The sequence below is a fragment of the Urocitellus parryii genome, chromosome 12 (genome assembly GCF_045843805.1).
Source record: "Urocitellus parryii isolate mUroPar1 chromosome 12, mUroPar1.hap1, whole genome shotgun sequence".
Lineage (NCBI taxonomy): Eukaryota > Metazoa > Chordata > Mammalia > Rodentia > Sciuridae > Urocitellus > Urocitellus parryii.
Genome location: NC_135542.1, coordinates 89,799,205 through 89,811,930, shown reverse-complemented (window position 1 = coordinate 89,811,930; position 12,726 = coordinate 89,799,205). Strand labels below are relative to the sequence as shown.

Below are 12,726 nucleotides of genomic sequence, written 5' to 3'. Positions count from 1 at the left end.
AGAAAATACTTGCAAACAATACATCTGATAATGGATTAATACCAAAAATATATATATATATATATAGAGAGAGAGAACCCCTCAAAAATAAAAAACACCCCAATTTTTAAATATGAGCAAAGGATTTCAATGAAAATTTCCCCACAGAAGATACAGATGACCAACAAGCACAGAAAAGGATGCTCAGTATCACTAATCACTAGGAAAATGCAAATAAAAACCACAATGAAATACCACTTAATACCCATTAGGATGGCTGTTTTTTTTAAATTCAGAAATAGAAAATAACAACTGTTGGTAAGGGTATAGAAAAAGTGGAACATTATGCATTACTGTTGGGAATGGAAAATGGTATAGCCACTGTGGGAAAATAATATGGCAGTTAGTAAAAATCTAAACATAGAATTACCATATGATTTAGCAATTGCTCTTCTAGATATATACCCAAAAGAGTTGAAAGCAGGAACTTGAACAGATATAGTTACCACACTGTTCACAGCAGCATCATTCACAACAGCCAAAAGGCAGAAACAACGCAAATGTCCATTGATGAAAAGATAATAAGCAAAATGTGGTCAAAATATTCAATAAGATATTATTTAGCCTTAAAAATGAAATTCTGGAGTTGGAGACTTAGCTCAATGGTACAATACTTGCCTAGCATGCATAATGTCATGTATTCAATCCCCAGTACCTCAAAAAAAAGGAGAAAATTCTAATACATGTTATAGTATGAATGAACCTTGAAAGCATTGTGCTAAATAAGACAAGACAGACACAAAGTTTATTTGACTCCTGTTATGTGAAGTACCTAGAATAATTAAATTCATAAATATAGTAGAATTGTGGTTACCAGGCTGGAGGAAATGGGGAATGGGAAGTTATTATTTAATGAATACCGAGCTTCAGTTTTGATTGATATAAAATTTCTGGAAATGTATAGTGGCTATGGTTGCACAATAATATAAATGTACTTAGTCCCCCTGAATTGTATATTTTAAAGTGGTTCAAATGACAGAGAGAGAGAAAGGTATCTAATTGTAACTGAGAGAGAGAAAGGTATCTAACTGGCCCCATGTGGCCTTGGCCAAAATTAAAAAAAAAAATTAAAGTGGTAAATTTTTATGTTATGTATATTTTACAATTAAAATTTGGACCTGAATGGTACACATTCATCTTTTCTCCCATTTATCACTTACCAAAATGATAATAATTGCTCTTGGCCATATCTCAAATCCTAGGTTCCGGTTTGATCAATAGTTCCTAGGGTGCCAGAGCTAACTGACTTCTTTGGAAATGCTTAAGGCATCTCTGTCTCATCCATTACTTCAATAATTAATTGAGGCAATTAATTGTCACTTGAAGTAGTTAACTCTAACTATCACAAAGTCCCAGTCAGCTGAGATAAAGTTTACTATTTGAGCTAGGGATGTGGCTTGGTGGTAGAGCACTTGCCTAGCATGTGTGAAGCACTGGGTTCAATTCTCAGCACCACATAAAAATGAATGAATAAAATAAAGGTATTATGTCCATTTAAGACATAAAAATAATTTTTTAAATGTCCACAGTTTACCACTTAATATACTTTATTTACCACATAATATATACTTTATCCTAGAGTCCAAAGCAGTGGGAGAAAGCAAGAAGATGCTGAAGGAGTTCGGGAACTCATATAGGTTTCTACATGCAATTCCGACATAGATACCAGTCAAGCTATATAGGATGGTGATTCTCAAACTTCAGCACATATCAGAATCACCTGAAGGTTTGTTAAAACACAGGTTGTCATCCACCCTACTCCCCAACAGAGTTTCTCATCTAGTAGGTCTAGAATATAGAACATGATCATGCATTTCCAGCAAGTTCTCAGGAGATGGCTGCTGGCCCAGGGACCAAACTTTCGGGAACCACTGAAGAAAGTATTCAGAAACATAACTCCCACTCCCCCATCTGATCCCAAAGAAAGACCAAATGGGAGCAAGGAGAAATGCAAATATATTAACAGTGACAATTCAGTATCTACAAACTGAAGATTTAGGAAAATATTTCCCATTGTCCCTCTTTTTTTCTGTTTTCTTGGGCTAGTTTGAGAACTTTAGAAAAAAGAATTTCCTCTCTGTTCAAAAGCTTTACTAAAGTCTTTCAAGTCTATAATTCTATGAAAAGGCAACACACAGCAAGCAATTGAGAAGGCAGTGCTCTATCTGCATCCGAGCCAGGGTGAGGGTAGCACTGCCAGGAAGAGGGAGACAAGGCAGCTTCTCACAGGCCGCAGACATCTGTCTCAAAACCAAGAATTTCAATGATGTAACAACAGAAACTCAGGCATTATTACAAAATACAATATGGAATCTCACACCTCACCTGAACTCTCCATGTCTAAAGAAAATACATATGTTAATGGAGTTTGGGTGGAACCTCTCAGATCCCACCAAAGTTATAGGTATTATTTTTAAATATTTTGCCCTGAAGCTTTACCAGGAATTCTCATTTAAGATTCAGCAGGGGTGTGAAATATGATGTATTAAGAACTATGTAATGTTTTGAACGACCAACAATAAAAAAAAAAAAAAGATTCAGCAGGGGGTAAGAGAAGGGTGAAGAAACTCACACTGTATCATAGATTGTCTAACATGTATTTACAATGTTAAAATAAATGAGCAGGAATTTTCCATGTTCAATTCCTAAAACTACCACTGTGAAACAAACCATCACAAAAGTACACTTGGTGCCTATGTAAGGAAAAAAATGATAGCAATGAAAAATGAATTAAAATAATGTCATACCCATATTTTCATAGGCAGCATGTCCAACGACATAGCTGAGATTTTCACCTCCCACTGATAATAATGGTCACATACAAATTTTGGTAGCATAAATAATTGAAATCACCAAGATAATAAAAAAATTCAATTGCCAGAAAAAGAATCAAACATTATTGTTAACAAACTATGATTTAGGCATGTAACGTGACCCAAGCTTTTATTATTTAAGACTATAAACCTGCAACTGAAAAAAAATACAAATTAAAAAAACAGGAACATTTAATTATGAGGTTTTTCATATAGCTCAAAACACCTTTGATTTAAAACCAAAAACATGTCAGCTTTGCATCACTATGACCAAGAACAACTTCAGGAGGAAAAGTCCATTCTGGCTAATGGTTCCAGAGGTTTAGTCCATGGCCAACAGGTCCATTGTGAATGGGTCCAAAAGGACCAAAATGAAATAGCACATCAAGGCAGATGGACACAGTGGAGGAGACTGCTCCAATCATGGCAGCCAGGGAGCAGTGACCCCCAGTGACCTACCTCCTCTAGCCGTGCCTCACCTGTCTATAGTTACCACCCAGATAAACCATTGAGTAATATGGAGTTCTGCTCTGTATTTGTGAATTGTAGTCTTTTTTTTTTTTTAAATTAAGTATCATAAAAGAACTCTTAAATACAGGCTCTTTTTCAAACAAAGATGAATTTTATGTGTATAGTTCAGAGATTTGCTAAGATACTCTGTGCATTCTACCTACACAGAAACACCTATTATTATAATTGGCATATTCAGAATTAACAGGTTTTTTTTTTTAAAACAATGCCTTTATTTTTATGTGGTGCTGAGAATCGAACCTGGGTCCCACCAGTTCGAGGAGAGAGCTCTACCGCTGAGCCACAATCCCAGACCCCAGAATTAACAGTTTTTATGTTAAAATTATTAATCATGCTTACTGCACACAACTCTCCATTTATGAATCTGAACTTCACAATCTTTTATAATCTACAACCTTTACAATCTTTCACACACTTAAAATTACTAATTAAATAACTGAGGGCTGGGGATGTGGCTCAAGCGGTAGCGTGCTCGCCTGGCATGCGTGAGGCCCGGGTTTGATCCTCAGCACCACATACCAACAAAGATGTTATGTCCGCCGAAAACTAAAAAATAAATATTAAAAATTCTCTCTCTCTCTCTTTAAAAAAAAATAACTGAAAAACAGACTAAGTTGAACTAAAAGATGAAATTTTTGCATAGTGTTTTTTTTTTAACTTAGGGAATTAAAAACATTTGTAGAAATTTGATGCTCTGTTTACTTTTTTATATATATACCTTATTTTATTTATTTATTTTTATGTGGTACTGAAGATCGAACCCAGGGCCTCGCATGTGCTAGATGAGCACTCTACCACTGAGCCACAACTCCAGCCCCTCTGTTTCCTTTTTGATACTTTGATTTGTGGCTATCCATTTATATGATGTTACTGAGAAATGAGAGTTCATTTCTATAAAGTGTAAAATCAAAGACCCTGCCTTGGAATTCACTCTTAAATTCTATAATTCTGAGAATGAAGTTTAAGGACATAATTTTCATTTCTGGAAACCAGGTTCCACACATATTGAAGTGATCCAGAATATTCCTTAGTGAAAAAAATTTCCAAAAACATTTATTGCTGGGCATGGTGGCGCCCACCTGTAATCCCTGTCATGTGGCTGCAACAGGAAGATCAACAGTTCAAGGTCAGCCTCAGCAACTTAGTGAGATCCTGTCTGAAAATAAATAAATAAATAAGGGCTATGTATGTGATTCAGTGGTTAAGGGCCCCTAGGTTTAATTTCTGGTAGCAACAAAGAATTAACTAAAAATGAGAAAACTGGATCAAATAAATAATGGTACTCCTTGTGAATGTCCCTATAAAGAAATATCTGCAGTATTTAGAAAGACTATAATGTCAACCAAACAAGCCAAATCTTTGAGCCATTCTTCATAGGTAAACTGAGGCACACATTTTACCTTATATGATGCGTATGATTTAACAGTTCAAATAGTATTTTTGGTCCTAAACTACATATAGGAAACTAATATATTGTTCATACTATTAGTGCTGTAAAGCCTTGAACTACCTGAAGTTCAAGTATCAGTATCAAGTTCATGGCGTTAATGACTACATAGGTTGGGTTTTTTATTTTTGTTTTTGTACTAGGAATTGAACCCCCAGGGGCACCCCAGCCCTTTTGGTTTTTATTTTGAGACAGGGTATTGCTAAGTTGCTTAGGGCCTCAGTAAATTGCTGAGGCTGGCGTGGAATTCAAAATCTTCTTGCCTCAGGCTTCTAGTTACTGGGATTACACTCAGCTACTAGTTCCAATTTTAAACTTTTGGCCTAAGAATTATTCCTTGTAAAATCTGCGTTGAATTAAATTTGTGTCTATTTCCTTTAAACAAGTTGTCACCAGCATGTCCAATGTTAATCTCAACTATTTACTATCCCAGGAGCACTACATATAATTAATAAGCTAATAAATTTTTACATATTTTCATTAAATTTTGACAGATTTTTCAAACAGGCCCAGTGAGTCTTCTGATACTGGTATTCTCATGGGCAAAAAAGTTCAAAAATTTGTCAACCATTAAAATCTTCAGATATCACAAATACTGCTAAGTGTGTGACATTATCTAAATATGTTTGCATGAGCTTAAATTAAAAATGATATAAATAATTTAATTTTGTAGCTTGCCTTTTAAATCCTCGCAATGTCTTCAATATGCTATGAAATAATATTTCTAATTATATTTATATGTTTATTTATTTGAGAAACAAAATTTCTGCTCCAAAAATGGCTCTGCTACTGGGCTGGTGAGCAATACCTATAATCTCAGCAACTCAGGAGTCTGAGGTGGGAGGATCACAAGCGGAAGGCCAGCCCAGGCAACTTAATGAGACTCTCTCAAAATTAACGGACTGGAAATATAGCTCAGTGGTAAAGCACCCCTGGGTTCAATCCCCAGTAATGCCAAAAAAAAAAAAAAAAAAAAAGGCACTGCTTTAGGAATTTAAGGTATTGATGCCCTCAGGCTCATAATTATATATATATATATATATATCTCCCTTATTTAATTACCAATTCAAAAACAACATTTTTATATCTCTTCTGTATACAACATTCCCTCCTTCTCTGTGCTTTTGGTTACCAGTGGTTAACTGTGGTCCATAAATATTAAATAAAAAATTCCAGAAATAAACAGTTCATAAGTTTTAAAATTGTACACCATTCTGAATAGCATAAAATAAAAATAAAAAGAGCACTTTTCTGCTCTATCCTGCCCAGGACCTGTCCAACATAGTCACATGGCATATGCCACCCTCCTGTTTGTAATTTAGTATCCATCGTGGTTACCAGATCAATTGGTGGCACTGCAGATAGTACTGAACCCTACATACAACCACTGCAGTGCCACCAATTTTTTTTGTCCCCAACAAAAAAAGGGGAACTACTGTAGTAGGTATCATGCTTACTATGTATGGTTGATTTGTATTTTTTATTTTATTTTATTTTTTAGCAATTCTTGGGATTGATCTCAAGGCCTTGTGCGTGCTGGGTGAGCACTCTACTGCTAAGCTACATTCCCAGCCCCAAGGTTGACTGCTAAATAATGACATCTTTTCTTCTCTCTCCCTCCCTTCCTTCTTCCCTCTCCCCCACCTCCTCTCTTTCTCTTTTGTACCAGCAATTGAACCCAGGGATATTTAACTGCTGAACCACATCCCCAGTCCTTTTTATTTTTGATTTTGAGATAAGGTCTTGCTAAATTGCTTAGGGCCTGACTAAATTGCTTAGGCTGACCTTGAATTTGAAATCCTCCTGCCTCAACCTCTAGAATCACTGGGATTACAGACATGTGACATCACATCCAGCAATGGCATCTTTTCTTGACACAAATACTCTTTGTTTACATATTAAAGTATAGGAATTCTCTTCACTTCTACACATTAAAAAATGCTCTTTCTTCCCCTACCTTTTTTTAATGAAAGGACCTTTTTGTTTTTCTATATTTTAAAGAAAAAAGGACCCAAAATATACTGTCTTTCCTTCTTAAAGCTATAGCAGTAAAATAACAGCACAAATATAAAGGATAAGTTTTTACGGACACTTAGCCCACAAATTGGTGTCATGAGCAAAAGGGAAGCACATCTTCTCCAAAAGGGACAGATGAGCTACTGGGGAATGTAGCTCAGTGGTAGACAGCTTGTGTAGCATGTGATAAACCCTGGGTTGCATCTCCAGCACCATTAAAAAAAAAAAAAAAAAAAAAGGAGAGGGGGACAGATCTGCCCCCAACTCCAGCTATTGCAGCCATGAACTAAAGCAGTCTCAGCTTTCCCAGAGCTCTCATATCTTTAAACCCTGGAAATGCAGGCAGGCAGGGTGTGTGTGTGTGTGTATGTGTGTGTGTGTGTGTGTGTGTGTGTGTGTGTGTCTGCTTTATTTTAAAGTATTAACAGTTAATTCAAAACCATGTAAAATACTGAGAGTCAAACAAATGGTCCACAGCCCATTAACTTAAGATGTCTTCCCCTCTCTTCCCACTCAATATCCATCTTGAGATTTAAATCCAACATCCAACTATATCCTTAGAAAATAAGCAAAGCAAACAGTAGTCTTTTCACACAACCCACCCACTTCCCCAACAGAGGCTTCCCCAAGCCTCAGGAATCACTGTCCTAAGACAACATACAATAATCTAAAAGTTAATTGAAATCCTTGTGGTATCTGATTCTATTCTCTTTTACTTTGAGAACTCCTCATCTAATCATAGTTTACAACGCATAAAGTTTAAATGCACCCTTTCCCAGGGCCATTCTCCCATTTTCTTGCAACCTAGTGACTTTGTCAGCTCCATAGGAAAGAGGTACTGACCTCCGGGTTACCAATAGAGGGCAAGGATAAAGTATGGAGCAGAAAGCAGTACAGTGAGTCAGACTATATATGAAACTATGAGACCCTTGGTCCCCATGCAGAAGAATTCATACAGCAGGCCTGACATTGCTAACGTTTGAAAGGCCTGCTTACAAGGTCTGCCCTTGGCTGATGCTTAGGAACTTTGATTTCAGGAAGGCTCTCACAATTTCCTAACTGATAGGAGTGGTTTGTTGCACCTAAATATTGATTGTACAATGTAGTTTATGCTTAACACCTACTTTCCTTCTGGGAATCCAGAATTTCAATACATGCTAGGCAGAAGGTGCCTACGTGACCAGTCCCCAATAAAACCACAGGTTCTGAGTCTCTAGTGAGCTTCTCTGGTAGACAACATTTCACCCTGCAGTCATAACTAACAAGCAATCCTATGGAACACCATTGGGACAAGGAATCTTGGAAGCTTGCATCTCTTTTTCTCCAGATTTCACTCCACGCACATTTTCCCATTGCCAATTTTGCTTTGTATCCTTTTACTGCTATAAATCTTAGCTGTGAGTACAAGTATATGCAGAATTTTGAAGTCCTCCTAGTTAATCACTCAACCTAGAGTTGTTCTTGGGGACTTGTGACACCCTCTCCTTCACTGGGCCTCCTCCCCAAATTACATCCTATACTGCAAAGAACTGAAAGCTTCTCCCTGAAGAAATGGAAAAGCCACAGAGAGAGAGAGAAAGAAAAAAAAAAAAAGAACTTCCAAAGGCAGAAACAATGAAGAAAGCAAAAGACAACTCTAAATGCAAAACCCACACTTAATATCCTTTAAAAATAAGAAAACTCATTGCCCTCCTAAAATAAGAATAGGATATTATGAAAAGAAGCAATCAGAGAATATGAAAGAGCTCTACAAAATTGAAAGTATGATGATTAAAATAAAATCCTAAATAGAAGGACTAGAAGATATAGTTGAAATTTTTGCCTGGAGAATTTGGAAAAAAATAGAAAGGAAGATATAAAAAATATAAGAAAGATTATAATAAATTTAAAATTTGAACCAGAAGGTCTGAAGTCCAACTAAGGAAAGGAGAACAGAATTGATGGAAAGGAAGAAATTACCAAAATTTTACCAAATAGGGAAAAAGAGGGGATCTCAGGTTAAAAGGGCCCTATGGAGAAAAAAAAAAAAAAAGAACCACTGGAAGAGCACACTATCATACAATCTCAGAAAAGATACAGAAAATCTTTCAGGAAGGAAAAACAATCCATATCTAAAGGAACAGGAAACTTAATGATATCATATTTTTATTTTCCCTCAGTACTGGCCTCAAAATTGCAATCCTCCTGCCTCAGCCTCCCAAACTCAAAGGCTTTTAAATGTTACTATGCGGGCTGGGGATGTGGCTCAAGCGGTAGCGTGCTCGCCTGGCATGCGTGCGGCCCGGGTTCGATCCTCAGCACTACATACAAACAAAGATGTGTGTCTTCCGAAAACTAAAAAATAAATATTAAAATTCTCTCTCTCTCTCTCTAAAAAAAAAGCAACAAAAAAATGTTACTATGCAAGAGAATTTCTCTCAAAATAGTAAGCCTGAATATTATACAAGTATAATCTTTACTATATTTCAGAATCTTTTATACATATTTCTTTTTAATAAAAAATGATAGAACATTCATATGTCTTAAGAATTTATTTTTTAATCTTGCAAAATTTCACATGTGTAAGATAAAAAAAAGAGGGGATTGAACCTTGATAACAAAACCACAGATCTTACATGAATGCTGCAAGGAAAAGATTGAAGTTTCAGAGAAAAAGAAAAAAAGAAAACTTTTAGTAAAAAAGTCACTGAGAAATGAGTTCTCAAAAACCTTTCAACTGGGGCTGGGGATGTGGCTCAAGCAGTAGCGCACTCGCCTGGCATGCGTGCGGCCCAGGTTCAATCCCCAGCACCACATATAAACAAAGATGTTGTCTGCCAAAAACTAAAAAAAAAAGAAATACAAATAAACATTAAAAAAAAAACCTTTCAACTTAATGTCATTAAAAACAATCAAAGCCTCTAATTCCAGCAGCTCAGGAGGCTGAGGCAGGAGGATCACAGGTTCAAAGTTCCTAAGCAACTTAGAGATACTCTGTCTCATAATAAAAAATAAAAAAGGCTGGAAATGTTGCTCAGTGGTTAGCACCCCTGGATTCACTATACGTAGTACCAAAAAAAAAAAAAAAAAAAAAAAAACCCACAGCATTTAACATTAGCAGTCCTAATAGTCAGTTACTAAAGCATTTTATTATCCCATTCATTTCTTAAAGGAGAAAAAGTCATAATAGTCTCTGATGTTGCTGATATGTCAATGGAAAAAATTTTAATTTTAATATAAACTATAAGTCTTCCCACCCCCTCATCACAAAAATTGCATATTCAACACTACTGACACCATTTCAAATTTGGAACATGGGCATGTAGTATCTGGTCTAAACTAACTGGAAAAACTAATCCTTCAAAATTGATGACTGAAAACAGTAGGTATATATTTTTTTCTGTATTTTGCAAAATTTATTTAATGGAAGATGATGTATTCCCATAAAAGAGCTCAAAACTGGGTTAGGGTTGTGACTCAGTGGTAGACTGTTTGCCTAGTATGTTTGAGGTCCTGGGTTCGATCTTCAGCACCACATAAAAACAAGTAAAATAAAGGTACTGTGTCCAACTACAACTAAAAAATAAATATAAAAAAGAGCTCATGACTATTTAGTAAACAAAAATACCAATGTTGCATTCAAATGATTATACCACATCAAAAATTTGCAGAAAAATAATTCTAGAAATCACAACACACATATTTTTTAAAAAGAGCAATCTTCAACATATTCTTCAAATCATTCTATTTTATAAATTGTTACTATATTCCTTAAGAGTATAAACTGTCCCTAGAGGCAAGAGGTAAGGAAATACTATACTTTATTATCCCTCTCACTAAAATACACTTAAAATTTAAAGAAAACACTAAGAATCATAACAACTAGGAATAGCAAAACAACACATGAGTTCTTTAAATTTATTCAAAGGAGATTTATAGAAAAGATAAATCAGGGATACTTTCTGATTTTACATGTAAATTAATGGTAGCATTGGCAATTGTAAAAGGTGCATTCAAAGTATTTAAGTTTTTCCTAATTAGTGAATCAAAGCAAAATTTGTACTTTCTAGTCCCCTAGTGAAGAACAATTACAGTATTCCACAACCTTCCATATGCTCTCGTTTAAAAAAAAATTATAATTTAGTCCATAGAAAGTGGACTAAATTGCAGTTTTTTTTTTTTTTGCAAAGTCAGCAATTTCTTTCCCTAATCCTTACAAGATAGGAAACAGGCATTCCTTTTCAACTCAAATCAATCCAGAGGGCTGGAAAGGGGCAAAACAGGCTGAGACAAATGCTACCAGAACTTGGTTCAAGTGCCAAGATGACAATACCAAAGCATCCCGTTTTTCCAAAACGTCTTATCAATCTCTGCACTTTCGGCTCCAAACAACTCCCACAAACACCACAAAATTGGGAGAGGGGTGTATAGAACTAATATCCATTGTATTGAGTAAGAACAATTCACTTATTTACTTCAAGCCTCCATCCAGCCTGATCCATCCAGAGGACTGGAGAAGATTCAGGCCAAGAAGGGCGAAAAGAAAGAGCTGATGCTGCTACCAAATGCCCCTAAGGCGGGAGCGAGAACAGTGTCCTTTATGACTGCAAATCGCTGCAATAAACAACCTGGCCAGCAGGACAGCCTCTCCGGATCTTGGGGTCAGCCCCGAGTCCTCGGTGCAGCACATTTGCCCTCGGCTAAGTAGGATGGGGCTGGGGGATGCAATTTACATCGTTCCAAACTCTGGAACCTGTCTATGTAGAGGTGGGTGAAAGCACACCTAAGCAAAATGAGAAAACAAAACTAATTCTTCAAGATTGATCATTTAGAACATTATGTATGGCTCCTTTTATTTTCCTGTTTTCCGAGAATTTCCTTCAAGAAATCTATTGTTATTAAAAAAAAAAAAAAAAAAACTTTCTTCCTATGGGGAGGAAGAGTCAATTTTGCATTCAAATTACTATCCTGGCATCAAAAGCTATTTTTGGATGAGACAGAGCAAATTATGCAATTCTACAATGTAATTTTTCTTAAAAGAGCTCAAGCTCATCCGAGCTATTTTACCCACACAGAAGCTAAGCTGCTGCGTGACCCCTCAGCCCGGCCTCTCAGGTACCGTTAAGTGCGAGGGGGGCTTTCACTTAACCCGGGTATTCTGGGGACCTCGCACTGCGCGTCTGGTTCACCGAACCCATCCAGATCCATATCAGAGTTGCTTGGACCAAAGGCCGAGGACAAGTGTCCGCGGCGGCTCGATGACCAGTTGGCACATCTGCACACACCACTTACTAAGCGCGACAGGCATCTTAGGGACTGACAGTCACGGGGTGAATCTGGACCTGGTCCCGGGGACGCCGGTGCGTAGCACCCAGTCGGCCCGCCCCTTCCTGCCCACCCCCGGCCAACTGCCCCTTGGCACGGGGCGAGGGCGGGGAGCATAAGGGGAAAAGGAAGCGCTCACCGCTTCAACGGGTCCGAGTCTCGCGGCGCTCCCGCGGTAGCCGAGACCGACCCAGCCGTCGCAGCTCCGGCTGCCGGCCGGGGTGCAGTCCCGGCAGAAACGCGGTCCCGGGGCATCGCCGGCGGCGCGCGCGCAGCACCCGCGCAGCACCCGCGCAGCTCCCCGCGCGCCTCGCACGCCGCCGCATCAGCCCCGGGGCGCCCGGCTTCACGCGGCGGGGCCCGCCCACCGGCGAGGCCAGCCAATGGGCGCAGAGCGCGGGAAGCCGGGGGCGGGGCGGAGCAGGCTGGACCGCCCAAGTGTCTCTGCTGCCCAGCAGCTGCCCAGCGACGCTTCAGGTTCAGCGGTCCTGAGCGCTGTCCCACCCATAACCTTCCAGGTTGTGGGAAGCACATTCTGTAACAGTCTAAGACGTTAGGGACACGCTTCTGATTTTG

At 38.0% G+C, this 12,726-nt stretch overlaps 1 protein-coding gene across 4 annotated transcripts in view; it reads right to left on the bottom strand.

Moving 5' to 3' along the window:
• The window catches only part of Znf638 (zinc finger protein 638), a 127,250-nt gene extending 114,798 nt beyond the window's left edge, over positions 1–12,452 (bottom strand). For all 4 annotated transcript variants that reach the window (XM_026405098.2, XM_026405097.2, XM_026405099.2 and 1 more), the window contains exon 1: positions 12,290–12,452. In XM_026405098.2, coding sequence (XP_026260883.2) covers positions 12,290–12,405 — 116 coding nt within the window. In that variant the 5' untranslated portion in view covers positions 12,406–12,452. The remainder of the gene's footprint in view (positions 1–12,289) is intronic.
• Between the last annotated feature and the right edge of the window lie 274 nt (positions 12,453–12,726).